At 38.5% G+C, this 18,164-nt stretch overlaps 1 protein-coding gene across 1 annotated transcript in view; it reads right to left on the minus strand.

Annotated features, from left to right (window-relative positions):
- The window catches only part of bbs9 (Bardet-Biedl syndrome 9), a 256,360-nt gene that overhangs the window by 100,846 nt on the left and 137,350 nt on the right, over nucleotides 1–18,164 (minus strand). The window contains exon 19 of the mRNA XM_056476114.1: nucleotides 8,832–9,014. Coding sequence (XP_056332089.1) covers nucleotides 8,832–9,014 — 183 coding nt within the window. The remainder of the gene's footprint in view (nucleotides 1–8,831; nucleotides 9,015–18,164) is intronic.

Below are 18,164 nucleotides of genomic sequence, written 5' to 3' on the forward strand. Positions count from 1 at the left end.
GAGAGAATACAGTCATTTTTTCAAAATAAAAGATTTTTCAAAATATAACATATAACAGACTCAGATAATAAATAAAATGGAAATAATTCATGATTTCTTGTGTGGGCCGGTATCAACTGATCCACAGAGCGGTACCGGTCTGCGGCCTGGGGACCACTGCTGTATACTATTATTAGAGGGTTAGTAATATTGACCTTAAAATGGTTTTAAAATGGAAATTACAAACTGCTTTTATTCTAGCAGAAATAAAACAAAATAAGACTTTCTACAGAAAAAAAAATATTTTAGGAAATACTGTGAAAAATTCCTTGCTCTGTTAAACATCATTTGGAAAATATTTGAAAAAGGAAAAAGAAAAAAAAAATCACAGGAGGGCAAAGTCTTTGATAGTGTTCGATATAAGGTCACAAGCCTCGCAAAAAGAAAAATTAGTCAGCTGAAACTGAATCAACAAGTTCCTGCTGGAGAAAATCTGAATCTGCAAAGAAGTGTGAAGTTTATGATATCCACATTTTATTTTGCCACACTAACTAATGTCTAAAGTACAAAGGAAGCAAATTTTTTATTTATTTTTTTTATTCAAACTTTAATAGTAGCCTCTAATGTTTATACAAGTATATGTACCTTAGTCTTTTGCCTTATTTAGTTTTAATACTTTCGCATCTTTTGTTTTGTCTTCATCTGATGTTTTTATTCCCTGAGCCACAAACGCTCCCTCCCATCCACCATTTTTCTAGCCACATCTAAAACTTGATCTACATACAAACAAGCTATAAACTTTTAAGTGGAATTTCTGTGTGAGTACACACTTTTTTTTTGCATGGGTTTTGGAGTAGGTTTTGCCACATGCCTCATGAATGGAAAGTTACTCCCTGTGAGATTTTTTATGTGTGTATGTATGTGTGTACTGCAAAAAGTGCCTTTCTTACTCAGAGTTTTAGTCTTTTTTCAAGTCCAAATATTTAAAAATTCTTAAATCAAGGAGCGTTTTCTAGACAAGTAAAAATATTGTTTTGTTTTCAGAAATAATATGTCAAAATTAAGTGAGTATTTCCTCAAAGGTGCTGTATGTAAGTTTCTGACACTTCTAAAGCATAAAAATACCTTAATATGTTTGCAGATATTTAAGAAACATGCCAAGTGAGCATACTTGTTTATCTGAAAAACAATGCTGAAGTCAGAAGTCAGCTTTGAAAATGTGCTTTCCGTGCTGGAACGCTATCTTTGTTTTGGTCCCTTTAACCCGCCCCCTGCCAGTTTAGCCAATCACATTTCAGCACCCCGATTGCCTTGTTGGAAACCGCGTTTTTCATTCATTCATTTATTCAGAAGAGCTCTCAAAGCATGTGGCCTGATGAAATGCGACCTCTGGTGGACAGTAGTAGACTCCCAAATGAGACGCATGAGTCTCATGAGTTCCACATGAGGTTATTAATTAGCAAATACTATAAATATTATGAACTTAAACATTAGGTGAGCAGGTTACATTGTAACCCGTGTCCTAACGAGTATTGCAGAGATAAGCAATTTGGCTGTTTGCACCAGATGAAACACAACAAAAATTTAAATACAGCAATTCAGAAGCACAGAATGTGCACTAATTCATGAAATGGTAAGGTTTATAATGGCAAGGTTTATAATGGAAATGGTAAGGTTTATCTAATAAATACACAAGCGTAAATAAATACGTAAGCATTTAACACTGAATAAAGCACATGAGGTTTTACCTGAGGTGATCATTGTCAGTTTTCGTTGTCAGCTGCAAGAAATAGAAATCGTTTCTAATATATCAGTTCGAGGTGTCGGTTACAACAAAAACCCTTTTAAGATGGAAAATATTCCTTCTCAAGTGTCGTTGTTTTTATTTCGAACACGATTTAAACCAGCCTTAAATCAGCCTTTAGGCTCGATAGTCAGACCCACTCCTGTTGGTCTTCAATCTGCCAAACTGTGCTTGTGTTTGTTTTAATTCAGGAATGCAATACCCAATTTATCCACTGGGTGTCAAACTTACACACTGCACCGTTAAAACAAGCAAAATAATCTGACAATAGGCTGAGCAAAATAATCTTATTTCAAAGCCAAAAAAAGTATATTTTTCTTGTCAGGAAAATGCTTCATGATTTACAAATTTTTACATATTTGATAGTCTGTATACTGCAAAATTTATATTCGTACTTGGGCCCAATCCCAATTCTACCCTTTAGCCCTTCCCCAACTTCCTTTAGCTTGATGGCGTAGGGCTAAGGGGAAGGGCTATATAGCACTTGAAACTGATTTTTCTAGGACCACACTAAAAACCAAGGGGTACGAAAATTTCCCAGAATACGCCAGCTACAACAGCAACATGGCTGCATGCACAAATCCGAAGATGCACAAATTTAAGTATTTTTTGGCATTATTAAGAACTTTTATAACAAACAAGCACATGTGTACTGGAGGCCAACTAGCAAAGTGCTATGCAGGTAAATCTTACTCTCGCTCTAGCGACAGACACTAGAGACCATGGTCTTTAGCCTCCTTGTTAGAGCAACCGCCTCCCATACAAAGAATCGCCAGTTCGACCCCAGCTCAGACCAGGTTGGGTGCAGTAGGACTGGTGGGTTACACTTGGGGGCTCGTCCGGGATGGGAGTGAGGTTTAGGGGGCGAGTGTACAGAGGCAGCTAGCAAGTGCTGTGCAGGTAACCCTCACTCCTCTGACCTCAAAAATGTTCTCTAGCGACAGATGCCATGGTTTTCATACTCCTTGATAAAGCAACAGACTCCCATGCAAGAATCGCCGGTTTGATCCCAGCTCAGAGCGGTTGGGTGGTGTGAGACCGACGGGTTACATATGTTTTAATATATTCATAACTGCATTCATGTTTTACCGTCTTGCTTTTAAAAAATTAAAAAAAAAACCCTGCAAATTTAAATTCCGCTATGATAATCCATAATAATAACTCCTCTATAGTACATAGTCCCACAACATACTTTCACTCTGTCTCTTGATGACACTTGAATACCCGGTCAGGAAAGTGTAAGTGGCTGGGAATGACCTTTTTACATTGTCTGGTATTGTTTTCTTGTGTTTACATAGATGAATATGCCACTGTGTAAATACACAGTACAGTTACGAGCTTATTGCCACATTATATTGTTATCATAACTTGCCTTCTGTGATTTCCTGAAGATCAATAATGCCAAAATACCAATAATACCATACCAAAAAAATTACGCAACTGGACTAACTACAGCAGTCGCCGTCGTCGATCTCATATAAAGTAAGAGCTTGCGACAACATATGATGAAGTGTGCAGGTGTTGTAGTGGTTTCCCATTTCTTAGGGGTCAATTTGAAGCCCTCCTCTTCACACTTTGCTGAAGGGCCAAGGGGAAAGGGGAGTCCTAAAAAATTAAACTGGGATGGGCCTAGAGTTTTTGACTTGTTTCTAGTCCAAATACCTAAACATTATTAAACCAAGAAGCTTTAAAATTGTGTCTTGTTTTAAAAAAAATAATGTGCCAAAATTAAGTGAAATTTTCCTTACCAGTTAAACTCTAGTGCTATTTTGGGATTTCCCGCCTGGATTTTGCCTACCCAATTTAAAAGTGTGCCAAATCCACATGCAGAGGTGTAAGTGCAAAAATGTGGTATAATTTTAAAGAAAACCCTTTGAATTTTCATAAACACTATTGAAAGTGTTTGAAACAACTGTATATGTTGTCTGTGTTTCTAATACACCTAAAAAAAAAGAGCGCTTTTTGTATTTTTTTTATAAACTCAAATGTGGTCTAGCTTGCTGTAATTAATTTTGGTGGGTCCTGCACATGTCTGAATCATAGGAAAACAGAAAAATTGTCTTCTACCCTAATCTATGCACAAGTTATTCTATTCCAACTGATGAGAGGTGCTATCACAGCCACAGGGACCGATCATTGTTTTCATATTTCACTATTCTCTTGTTTGATCACATAATTCACTGTGTTTGGACCCCGTCAGACATATAAAAGGATTACTTATGCACATCACCTCAAAAACAGAGGAGAAATGGCCCTGAAGCGCACAGCATAAGGTAAAGATGACAGCTGTCTGCTATCTGGGGCTGCTTATTGATCATAAATTTTTTGTTTTCACTTCTGCACCATGGAAACACCGCGATTCATTCGACAACTGTTTGATATGAGAATATAATTTGGTAAAAAGAATGCTAGAACCGTATGAGCACCGACAAGAGCTTTCGTTTGAGCTATAACTTGTACATGTGTCATATTTGAACCATATGAAAAATATGAAAATTAACCAATGTTCAATACCCAGCTCGGGTATCCAAAATACTGTGTATTTAAGTGTAAATAACTTTTGTACAGTAGAATAAAAACTAGTGATGCATATTTGCATAAAATATAGCTTCTACACTTTCAAACGAAACCACTTAAGGGGGTCTGGTGCAATGCTAGCCCTTAAAATCTTAAAGCGAAAGTCGAAGACGTCACAGACCCGGTACTGGTTAAAACAAGCTAAATAATCTGTCAATGGCATAAGCTAAATAATCTCATGTCAAAAGGAAAAGCAAGATTACTTCACTTACCCCACAGGCAGATTATTTTGCTTGTTTTAAGGAAAAACTAAATAATTTTGACATATTATTTCTTAAAACAAGACAACATTTTTGCTTGTCTACAAAATGCTTCTTGATTTAAGAATTTTTAGATATTTGGACTAGAAACAAGACAAAAACTCTACATAAGAAAACCATTTTTCGCAGTGTGTCTGTGCGCACACACATCTTTAAGTCTGGCCTGCAGCATCTCCAGCCCACCTTTTGCCGCCGGGCAGGCTGGAGAGGCTCTCAGATGGGACATGGTGTTGACAGGCAGGTGGAATGTAGGGGCGACTGTGTCTCCATACAGACAGCCCTTAATGAGATCTAATAGCAGGTAATCAGCCTTGTTACTCTGATGACAGGGACGAGCCCTTTATTGGCTGCAGGAGATAAAGGAGAAGCAGAGGCACAGCAAGAGGAAGACATTGATAAATCAGATAAAAGTCTCCAATGAAGGAAATTAGCGGATTACACCAGCCTGAGTAATAAAAGACGCTCATGACTGCAGTGTATTTTGGCAAGCGCACACTCCCTAGCAATTACTGACAGAGTTTAGATAGCTGAATAGCGTCCTGAGGTATGAACCTTCTCCAGAAGAATATTTTCTCATGTGCAGAATCAAAAAAAAAAAACCTTATCATATTTTCTGAAATGCAGAGGTTGTGGATGTGGAATACAACATACAGTTGAGTACAAGTCGAAATGATTTACCCTCATGAATTTTCTTTTTCACATAATTAAACAAATGATTTTGGGGAATTCTGGGGAAAATCTTGTTTGTTTTATTTCACCTAGAATAAAAGCAGTTTGTATTTTTTTAAAACAATATTAAGGTCAATATTATTAGCCCTCTTAAAGGTGCAGTATGTAAGCATCACACCCAGTGGTTGAACTAGGTATTGCACTCCTGGTTCAAAACACACGCAAGTGCAGGTTGCCAGATTGACGGCATCAACAGGAGTGTGCCTGACTATCGAGCCTAAGGGCTGATTTAAGGCTGACTTCAGTCGTGTTCTAAATAAAAGCAACGGCATGCGATAGAAGGAATATTTTCCATATTAAAAGGACTTTTTGTTCAAACCAACACCTGCAATTTTTATTTTAGAAATGGTTTCTCACAGGTGAACAACAGGATAACCTTTCAATGATCTTCTCAGGTATACCTCCTGTGCTTTATTCAGTGTTAAATGCTACTAATGTGAGTTTGAATGCCATTTTACATTACATATATAGCTATACTACTGAAAGCAGCAGCAGATAGTTCACCTCAGATCTTCAAAATAAAATAAAACAATTGAAACTGATCTTTAGAATCTGAGTCATTCCCATATCATTGATTCAGCATCTACATTTAAATATGTTAAAGAGGTTTAAAATGTATTAATTAGAAACTTTTTGTTGGAGTGCAGTAAGTGCTCATATTCTTTGCTTCTGAATGGCTGTATTTAAATTTCTGTCGTGTTTCATCAAGTGCTTATCACTGCAAATCTTGTCAGAGTAGTTAGGACACGCGGTTACAGTGTAACTTGCTCACCTAATGTTTACGTTCATTATATTTATATTATTTGCTAGTTAATAACCACCTCATATGGTACTCTGAATCTACGTCTCATCTCAAGAGTCTGTTACTGTCCACCGGAGGTCGCATTTTGGTCGCTTTAAATGCCTTCAAGATTGAATGAAAGAAATATGTGGTTTTCCAACAAGGCAACTTGGCATGCTGAAATATAAATGGCTAAGCTGGCAGTGGGCGGGTTAAAAGAACCTTAGTCCCTTTATTCATCAGGGGTCGCCACAACGAAATGAAATGCCAATTTATCCAGCATGTGTTTTACACAGCGGATGCCCTTCCAGCTGCAACCCAGTATTGGGAAACAACCCATACACACTCATTCACACACACTATGGCCAATTTAGTTTATTCAATTTACCTATAGCGCATGGACTGTTGGGGGACAATGATGGTGCACCCAGAGGAAACCCATGCGAACACGGGGAGAACATGTAACACACAGAAAAGCCAACTGACCCAGCCAGGCTCGAACCAGTGACCTTCTTGCTGTGAGGCAAGAGTTCTAACCCTTAGTCACCCTGTCGCCAGCTAACGTTTTATTTATTTACTTATTTATTATTTGTTTAGTTCACAGAAGGTCACAAATTAAAATCAGTAAGTTATCATTTTGTTTGCTTTTACTCTAAGGTGGATCCCTGAGAATCTATTATGAGGGGAGACATTATTTATTCATTTGAGTTTAATTTATGCATAACACAGTATTACAGTGTTTTAAAAATGAATATCATGTTATCATAAATTGTTTATATAAATTACCTTTTGTTGAATAATGTTTTGAAATGGGGATATTTAAACGTCAGTTGTGAGTGATGATAACCACAGTAAAATCACTCTCCGCCAGAGGAGCCGGAGAGACGGGCTTCAAACGCTATTTGCCCATGATCTTTGTGCAGTGATGATGTTTATATTCATAAACGGTCAGTTGAGTTAACATTAACTTGCATGGATTTAATGTTTTAATATTCTAAATTGTCACGCTGTATTAAAATAAGCATGATCTAAAAATATATATATAAATTTAACATTAACTTCAAGTTCAACACAATAAAGGCCCGTGCACACAAAAGGGACGCCTTTTGCTCGCGTGACTAAAAAAAGGGCGCCAATGTGATTGTGCCCACCAACGCGCAAAACGGCAGGTGCAAAAGTGTCATTTTTTTGGAAACGCCTATGATTTTTTTTTTGACACACCGCGTCAAAACCTCCTCCACCGATCAGATTGGCACTTTTGTTCACATGCACGGAGCTGCTACCGTAAGTTACCGTAAACAGCACTTGGAGGCGCTCAATCGCAAAACTATCAATGCAAGCTCAGATTGAAGAAGATGCCCAGAGGCGATATGAACGTGGAGCTGCTTATTGCACTTGCGAACAATAATCCTTTCTTCATCGCTGGAGCTGCTACTTGAACCATCCATGCTTGTTCGAATCGCCAGAACAACAAGCATGTCACCTTTCTGTCTTCTTCTTCTGTGTTACAAGCAGGTGTCAGAAGCTAAAAATTGTGTAGCGCCATCTAACATCAAGGCGTCATTTTGCATACTCTTATGCTTGACGCCAGTGAAAATCGCTTGGGTTTAAATCCAGAAAAACGTCTCGAAAAACGCTGACGATAAACGCCGATGTGCACAAGTTTTAAAGTTGTGTAGCGTCATATATTACATAGTATATTCTGACATAAGTTTTTAATAAGACTTCAAACAATGACCATTTTTGCTGGTGAATTTAAGGTATGCGCCCTGTACAGAACACTATTTTAATCGTGTACGGAACATCGTAAATCCCTATCATCTTCCGTGCACATGTGAAGGCGGTACTTTTCCCCTCTTTTCTCAAAAACTACTAGTCCAAAGGACAATGAATCAAAATTTGGATTGTGCAGTAGGTTTTCATCCAGAGAATGATCACACAAACATGCTTATCTGGCTTTCAATGATGGAGAAGTGGTCGTTTGAGTGCGAAATGTGTACGGAACATGGTTAGTTTACGTTAGGTGAATTGGTAAGCTAAATTGTCCGTAGTGTATGTCCTGGTCCTCCAGGTTGGGGGTTGAGCGTTGGGCTAACGACCCACCTCGTAAAAATTAGATGTTACGAAACACCAATATGGTGCGGCTAAATATCAACTTCGATATAAACGACACTGGGAGTAAGTAACTAAGTATCAGTATGTTATTCTTAAGGATATCTATAAGCTAGTGTGCTCCAAAACAGTGACACAATTTGTGTTTAGAATATATAAATCTGATATAAACATGTAAAGCCTTGTTTGTCACTTCCGTGTAAATGGATTAACGGCTTTCTTCACATCACCTTAAAATTTCAGCTTCTCATCAAATCTTGACCAATCAAATGCTTCTAGTATCTGACATACCCCGCCCCTTTCAAAACGCTTCTCATTTGTTTTTCGTTTGATCTCAAGCACTCTCACTGGCAGAGATGAGATACAACTAAACGCTATTGGCTGTTTTTTATAAAGGGGAGGAGCTAATACACGCCCCGCCCTCTCTTCATATTTCAGTTAAGATTACGTCAAACATCCAATAAAAAATTCACTTTTCAAAGCACCTCACGGGAGCTTTAAAGCAGATTCTCCAAGACATTCAGACACAGCCTGCTCATTCAAGAGTGTCTAATGGCAGGTTTGTGTGCATATGTGTGTGTTCTCTCACAAGCTGCGGTGTGTCCTGCAGCAGTGGCAGGAGTGTGGCCTCCAGGATGGTGGTCTGCTCGGAGTTCAGCCCCTGCCACAGAGACAGCAGCAGGATGAGGAGGTGAGTTGCGCTCCGTAAACGTGCAAACGCCTGGATCAAACGCTCCCGGTTGTCCTCTGCTGCGTCTGCTAATGCCAGAACCTGAAAGAGACAGATTCAGAGATGTCCATGAATCAAGTGAACAACCAGATGAAATGACGTCTTAATATGTTTCATTTACATTTATGCATTTAGCGAACACTTTTAAGCAGATAACAAAAAGTTATTCACAAAGAAGCCAACAACATGTGTCACATACACATGCCGGCGCATCCATAGAGGCGACCTAGGATAGAGAGGGCGGCGTCCTGCAGAATAGAGAGGGCGACACTTCCCTCACCACCCGTGTCCTCAGCAGTTATATCCAGAATTGGATATATAGGCAGAATTGAGAAACAGTGTCACCATATTGGAACGGCACATCCATGATGCGAATCTCCAGTTCCACCACATCCCAAAGGCGCTCTATTGCATTGAGCTCTGGTGACTGTGGAGGCCATTTGAGTACAGTGAACTAACTGTCATGTTCAAGAAACCAGTAAGAGAAGATTCACGCTTCATCAGAAGATGGGTACACTGTGGTCATAAAGGGATGGACATGGTCAGCAACAATACTCAGGTAGGCAATCATCTATTGTCCAATTTTGGTGCGCCTTTGCGAATTGTAGCCTCAGTTTCCTGTTCTTAGCTGACAGGAGTGGCACCTGGTATGGTCTTCTGCTGCTGTAGCCCATCCGCCTCAAGGTTGGACATGTTGTGTGTTCAGAGATGCTCTTCTGCATACCTCGGTTGTAACGCGTGGTTATTTGAGTTACTGTTGCCTTTCTATCAACACAAACCAGTCTGGCCATTCTCCTCTGACCTCAGGCATCAACAAGGCATTTGCTGCCGCTCACTGGATATTGCCTTTTTTTGGGACCACTACTTTTTATCTATAAACCCTAGAGATGGTTGAAAATCTCGTGAAAATCTCAAATCAGCAGTTGTCTGGCACCAACAACCATGCCACATTCAAAGTCACTTAAATCACCTTTCTTCCCCATTCTGATGATCGGTTTGAACTGCAGCAGATCCTCTTGACCATGTCTACATGCCTAAATGCATTGTGCCGCTGCCACGTGATTGGCTGATTAGAAATTAGCATTAATGAGCAGCTAGACAGGAGTTCCTAATAAAGTGGCCGGTGAGTGTGTATGATATATATCACCCTATTGCACAGTCCTACCCAAAGTTGGTCTTGGTGTGGGATAGACTGAGCCATTAGCATGACGTTTACAGTCATTTTATTACAAGGTTCAATGAAAACAAGGACATAAGGGCTTCTGAAAGAGCTAAATTGCCTATTTTAAGTAGAGTTAGGCAAACGACTAAAAATATAATTGCTTGAAAAACACACAGCACTCCAAGATATCAGAGGATACAGTTCAACAATAGTGCTACTTGCAGACACGCTTTAAAAATAAATAAATCTTTAGTTCAGGCCAACACATCTTATTGACGGATTTACACACATTGAGCCCAGACCTCACCTGCACAGTCAATCATGTTTTGCCTGAAAGCTCACACCACAGACCACAGAAAACACAATGAAGCAGTGTTTGCGAGAGACATCTGCTATTAAAGATCAGTGTGTATTGATAAAAAGGTCTGAACAGCCAATCTAAATAGACTTTCAGTGAAGGAGCTTTTGTGAGTGAAAGTGCAAGAGTTGATTGATGCCAGCTGAGCCAAAACAAAAGCACATTTAACACTGGAGTGTGTGAGAGAGAGAGAGAGAGAGAGAGAGAGAGAGAGAGAGAGAGAGAGAGAGAGAGAGAGAGAGAGAGAGAGAGAGAGAGAGAGAGAGACGATGGAGATAAAGTCAGGAATACATAAAGAAAACCTTAAGAAAAGATTCAAAAGTTTGTCGATGAAGAACAAAATATTTCAATGATCACACTATTTACACTGCAAAAATGATTTAGGCTGCTTGTTGAAACTACTCATTTAAAACGAGCAGAATCAACACAATTCTTGATTTCATTAGGAATAACTTTTTAAAAATGTTTTATGTTTAATCTACTTAAATTTGAAAAAAAAAAAAAAAAACATTTTGTTAGCTTAACTGATTTGTGTTGGGACAACAAGAAGGTATTGTGTGGAACCCAGCATTTTTTACAGTGTATGTATCTTTCACTGTAAAATGCAGGGTTCCACACAATTCATTCATGTTGTCCCAACACAAATCAATGAAGTTTACAAATGTAAGTGCATATTACCTAAAATAATTACCATCCATGATGCGAATCTCCTGTTCCACCACATCCCAAAGGTGATCTATTGGATTGAGCTCTGGTGACTGTGGAAGCCATTTGAGTACAGGGAACTCATTGTCATGTTCAACATACCAGTCTGAGATGATTCATGCTTTATGACATGGCATGTTATCCTGCTGGAAGTAGCCATCAGAAGATGTGTACACCGTGGTCATAAAGAGATGGACATGGTCAGCAGCAATACTCAGGTAGGCTGTGGTGTTGACACGATGCTCAATTGGTACTAATGGGCCCAAAGTTTGCGAAGAATCTATCCCCCACACCATTACACCACCACTACCAGCCTAAACCATAGACACAAGGCAGGATGGATACATGCTTTCATGTTGTTGGTGCCAAATTCTAACCCTAGCATCCAGATGTCGCAGAAAGACTCATCAGACCAGGCAACATTTTTCCAATCTTCTATTGTAATTGTAGCCTCAGTTTCCTGTTCTTAGCTGACAGGAGTGGCACCGGGTGTGGTCTTCTGCTGCTGTAGCCCATCCACCTCAAGGTTCGATGAGTTGGGTGTTCAGAGATGCTCTTCTGCATACCTCGGTTGTAAAGAGTAGTTATTTGAGTTACTGTTGCCTTTCTATCAGCTTAAACCAGTCTGGCCATTCTCCTCTGATCTCTGGCATCAACAAGGCATTTGCACTGCCCTCACTGGATATTTTCTCTTTTTCAGACCATTCTCTGTAAATCCTAGAGATGGTTGTGCATTAAAATCCCAATAGATCAGCAGTTTCTGAAATACTCGGACCAGCCCTTCTGCCACCAACAATCATGACACGTTTAAAGTCACTTAAATCACCTTTCTACCATATTCAGACGCTCAGAGTGAACTACAGAAGTCCATCTTGACTATGTCTACATGTGATTGGCTGATTAGAAATTTGCGTTAACGAGCAGTTGGACAGGTGTACCTAATAAAGTGGCCTGTGATTGTGCATGTGTGTGTTTATATATATATATATATACACATATAGTCTTTTTTTAAGCAGAAATAAAAAATAAATAAAATAAAAATAAAACGGAAGTGGGTTTTCATTATGTACAATGTTAAGTATCACTTAAGATGAGTTAGATTAGAAACCACTATCTCGCAGAGCTAAAATTTGCAGTTGGATGGAAAAGAACAGACATGAAACAGCTGGCAGACCGTTCGACCCATCAGTGTGGTCACCACTTACCCATGGGCACATTCTGCAAAAATTATATACTCTAAAAATACCCCAAAACCATTTCGAAATATAACATTTCAAGCCCAAAACAAACCCCGGCCAAGGCCAAAGACGGGCAGGAAAATACTTTATTCCCTGAGGGACGCGGCCAAATGCGGAGGGACAGAAATATCTGTCAGAATAAACAGATTTTTTATTTATTTATTTAATTTTTTAAATAGCTTTTCGTGGGACGTGTGTAGTCAGTGGTCCTGTTCACACCTTCAGGAGAAAGAGGGCTGCTGTTATACAACATTTCACAGCACTTCATCAGACTTTCAGCAGGAGAGAGTTCAAAATAACAAGGAAAGCTTGAAAAAGCATCAACATCACAGTCTGGAGCCCATGAAACCCATTTGCCTGATAGCAAAGCAGGGGAACCAAGGACTTCTCAGAGGCTACAAGTAGGAGTCTGACCAAAGCGAAAAAGAAGACATGACTTTTCAGTTGGTCCTAATAATTTTTGTAATAAAAGCTTGACTCATGTCAGAATTATATTTAAGCAATTTAATTGTCAAAGGCTGATCTTTATACACTTACTCACTTTCCATCGGCTTATTCCCTGCTTTATCATGGGTCGTGCACAGTGGAATGAACCACCAATTACTCTGGCAATTGTTTTATACTGCGAATACCCTTCATTATAAGGTTGCAATCAAAACTATTCAAGTATTTCTCAAATCCACAACATAGCTCGCCGCTGAATTACCAAAGTGTGACACATCATTCAAGAAAAATAATGTGTACTAAGAACTAAGCCATTTAGCATAGTAGCCCAGGCACGCATAGTTATTTCAGTTTGAATCAGTTTCTGACAACACAGCTGATTAAGTTACAACATTTACAACATTTAGTATATATGTGTGTGAAATACTCCAAGGATCTGTCTTGGGACCTCTCCAATTCTACAACATAAGATGTTATTTTTAAAAACCTATTTATTTTCTTCTTATAGTTTGACATTGTTAGTTGATAGAAATCTCCAGCATGCTTTAAAAAGTATATCTAAAATAAATCAACACTCTTTTGCACTATATTTCTGTGCATATTACATAGCATTTTTATTACTGAATGAGCCACTTTTAGGTCTAAGCCATTTAGCACTGTAGCCCAGGCACGCATAGCCAGTTTCTGACAACACACTTGATTAAGTACACAATATTTAAAGTATTTAGTATATATGTGTATGGAATACCAGGCAACGCAGTGGCGCAGTAGGTAGTGCTGTCGCCTCATAGCAAAAAGGTCGCTGGTTCGAGCCTCGGCTGGGTCAGCTGGCATTTCTGTGTGGAGTTTGCATGTTCTCCCTGCGTTTAGGTGGGTTTCCTCCAGGTGCTCCGGTTTACCCCACAGTACAAAGACATGCGGTACAGGTGAATTGGGTAGGCTAAATTGTCCGTAGTGTATGAGTGTGAATGAGTTTGTATAGATCTTTCCCAGAGATGGGTTGCGGCTGGAAGGGCATCCGCTGCGTAAAACATGTGCTGGATGAGTTGGCGGTTCATTCCGCTGTGGCGACCCTGGATTAATAAAGGGACTAAGCCGAAAAGAAAAAGAATGAATTATTTGATGTATGGAATAGCGCAAGATTCTGCCTTGGGATCTCTCCAATTTTATTCCGATTAAGTAGATTGATCAGAACTAACTTGAGCAAATGACCAGATTGACCTGAAAATGTATGTTTCACAGTCGTAACTCTCTCAAACAACACAGCATCTATACATTTTTTCCCACAGACAAGCATTTGCAGAACTACAATCTGGACATACATCAGTGTGTTTCAGGCATGTCTGGGTCAGTGTTCTTTGTTGGATAAAATAAATCAATTTGAGGAATACTGCAAGCTTTGTAACTTGGCAGATCTTTTACACGCACAAACAAGATACATTACAAACTAAAGGAACAGGAAAACACTACAAAGGACCATATGGCCTCTTTGAATAATATAACTGAATGTCTACTTTTTGGAACCATTGAACTTTTTTTGCACGGTGACATTTAATTCATGACAAATAGCGGGTCAGTATGGCTATTGTCACGAAATATTATTTATGATACTAAAACATGCTTCAGGATCTTTATGCAAATCACACAAACCAACATCTGATATGGATTTACCAAATGGGATTTCTTTTAGATTTCAAACTCCGGCCATGAAAAGTCTTCTGGAAAAAAGTATAATGCTTTCCATCTGCTGCACGTGTGTATGCGAATACACACTACCATTTAAAACTTTGACAATGTTGTTAATTTAATGCTTAAGAAACATTTGCTGAAAACTGCAACATATTTTCAGAAGTCCTATATTATTTACTAAAGAATGGTCCAAGCAATTGAGGAAAAAAACTGTAAAAATTAAATACTTACAATATGAAAACTCAGTTATTTTGGCCAAAATTGTAATCACGATTATTTAAGACGATTATCAATGAGCCATATGACCAAAACTTTTTGGGATTTGAGTCGCCAAATAAAAAGGACAAGTGCTTTAAGCACATAGGGCCCTATCATACACCCGGCCCAATAAGACGCAAGACGTGTATGGTGGGTTTTTAAGACCAGCGCAACAGTAATTTTCACGTTTTGCACCACGTTGTTTAAATAGCAAATACATTTGCACCACTTTGTGGACTCATGGATGTGCTGGTCTGAAAAGCAGGTGTGTTAAGACACATTGCTGGCACGTTGCTATTTTGAGGAACTGAAATAAACCGCGCCATTAACCAACTAAAAGCTGGTCTACATTCCAGCGCAGAGCACATTAGTTATGAGCCTATGCGGGTCCAAACGCTTATACATTGCTTAATACACACAGGATGTACAGCAATTCACAAAAAATTTAATGCCTTGCCTTCTTCATCTCGGGGGTGGGGTGGGGCTTTTTTCAGTTTATTCATTACAATTTGCAGTTGTATAATTTTATTATTATTAGTAGTATCATTTATTACATGCATATTTATATATTTTTTTATAAAAACAAGTTTAGATTTGTCCGCCTGTTGGGTTTTGGACCATATGGGGTATAAGAATAGGTTGTGTGTTCGGATTTAGTTTTTTGACCACACTTCGTTATTATTGTTCATTTATTCGTTTGCTGGAAATTAGAACTGAATTTAGAAATAGTTTTGAAACAAATCTTTGCGCTTAACAAACTAAATTAAATATATAGGCTAATGGTAGTCTTCAGTGGAGTGAGTTTCCACCGTTTCCTTACTACAAGAAAGTAAAGGAGTAAAGAGAAAAATAAAGAGAAAGTAAAGAGGCCGAATGGATGAGGCTCGTTCTTTATCCTTGCGCTGCAGATGGTCTGTTAAACTGTTTTCTCGTTAGTGAAGTGTTCAGTTTTCCACTTACAAAATCTGGCAAGTAAATAGCAAATACACCATGGCACGAAGTAACTGACTCTTAAAGGGAATGTGAGATGAGACTCCATGGAGACGCCATGGTGCAGAGCGTATTTTTACATCCTTAAAATAACAAAAGTGGAATCGGACACACCCTTAATGTTTTTGCGCCATGCACTTTAGACTTTGTGTCTAGATCATTAAATTAGAGCGTTTATGTGAATAACCGGATGACATTTTTTTACATGTATTTGATGAATACACTTCAATAAATAAGGCGAATGCCATGCTGAAAAGTCAAGTAACATGATTTCACTGATTTCCATGGGAAACTTGCAGACTTGCAGAATTCTGGAAAGGGGCTGGGATATGACGTAATAATAGCTTTATCTTGAATAATGTTTTTATATTGCACAAGTCCTAGAATGAAGCCATTAAAAATGTAAGTATTACAACCGCACATAAATATACAACTCCAAATCAGAAAAAGTTGGGACAGTATGGAAAACACATTAAAAAAAAGAAAGTAGTGATTTACTTTGACATGTATTTCATTGCAGACAATATGAATCTAAATATTTTATTTTTTGTCTTGTCAGCTTCATTTCATTTGTAAATATACATCCTTTCCTGTCATTCAGGCCTGCAACAAGTTCCCAAAAAAGTTGGGACAGGAGCAGTTTAGGGCTAGTAATCAGGTAAATTGGTTAAATAATGTTGTGATTTGAATCAGGTGATGTCAACAGGTGACTGTAATTATGATTTGGTACAAAAGCAGCATCCAAGAAAGGTCTAGTCCTTTAGGAGCAAAGATGGGCTGAGGATTGTCAGTTTGCCAAAAAATATGTGAGGAAAATTATTAAAATGTTTAAAAACAATGTTCCTCAAAGTGAGATAGGAAGCCATTTGGATATTTCACCTTCAATAGTGCATAACATCATTAAAAGATTCAACGGATCTGGAGGAATTTCAGTGCGTAAAGGACAAGGGTGCAAGCCTAAGATGAACAACCGTGATCTTCGATCCCTCAGGCGGCACTGCATCAAGAATCGTCATTCATCTATAAGCAATATCACCACATGGGCTCAGGACTACTTTGGCAAACCTTTGTCAAGTACCACAACACGTTGTTACAACCATGAATGCCAATGGATACTGTACTGGGCCAAAATGAAGCCCTATGTTAACAGTGTCCAGAAGCACCATCGACTTCTTTGTGCTCGGAGGCATCTGGGATGGACCATCACACAGTGGAAACGTGTACTGTGGTCAGGTTTGAGTAAGAATGGGACAAAATTACACCTGAAACATTTCATCACTTGGATGAACACACATTTTCAGTCGCTAAATGTCTTTTAAGTGTTGTGAAAAGAAACGGCAACATTACAAAGAGGTAAATGCTTTACTGTTCCACCTTTTTTTAAATCTGTTGCAAGAACCAAAATTGGAGTACAAAAAGAAAAACAACAAAAATTATGAGGAACACATTAAATAATGTTTGTTGTATTGTCTGCAATGAAATACAAGTTGAAGTAAATTTAGAAAGCACTACTTTCTTTTTTTATTTACATTTTCCATACTGTCCCAACTTTTTCTGATTTGGGGTTGTACTATAGCTGGTCGAATATGTTTGTGTGTAGGACAGGTTCCTGTGTGGAGCGAACGCTGGGAGGTTGATAACATACAGAGATACACATCTGTACCAGCAAGCGATCCTAGACAGTTACCATTGTAGTTTTTAGTCATGGCACAGAGATGGATAGAGAGATGTTGCCAAAGACAATAGTTGTTTATAAACTGATCCATTGAAGAGAGACGGGTAAGACTAAGGGTATGATAGTATCTGGCAACCCATAGAGACAACTAAGATGCCTTATCAGCTGGCTCAGACCTGATAAACACGTCGCTCTCTGTCTCTTGTGCTCTGTCTGCCTGGGAAAATTGCTCATTATCCACCTATTGCCTCACGACTCCACGGGTGGTACCTGTACATCAAGAGATTTCAAGTACAGTTGAAGTCAATATTATTAGCCTTCCTGTGAATTTGTTTTTCTTTTTCAAATAGTTCTCAAATTATGTTTTAAGTCTAACTTGGTTAGAATTTTTTTATGACGGATGAAAGTTTCTGAGGCAGTGCGTTAATATGATTGACACAATGTGAGGTCGCATTTATTTTTTAACGTGCGAAAATTACGGATTAAAATATTATAGGAAATAGTGTGAAAAATTCCAGAGCAAGGATTTTTTCACAGTAATTCCTATAATATTTTTTCTTCTGGAGAATGTCTTAAGGTTATTGCACACTGAATTCGAAATTTTCGTCCGTAATTTTCGCATGTTAAAAAATAAATACGACCTCACATTGTGTCAATCATATTGATACACTGC

This window comes from Danio aesculapii, chromosome 16 (assembly GCF_903798145.1).
Source record: "Danio aesculapii chromosome 16, fDanAes4.1, whole genome shotgun sequence".
NCBI lineage: Eukaryota > Metazoa > Chordata > Actinopteri > Cypriniformes > Danionidae > Danio > Danio aesculapii.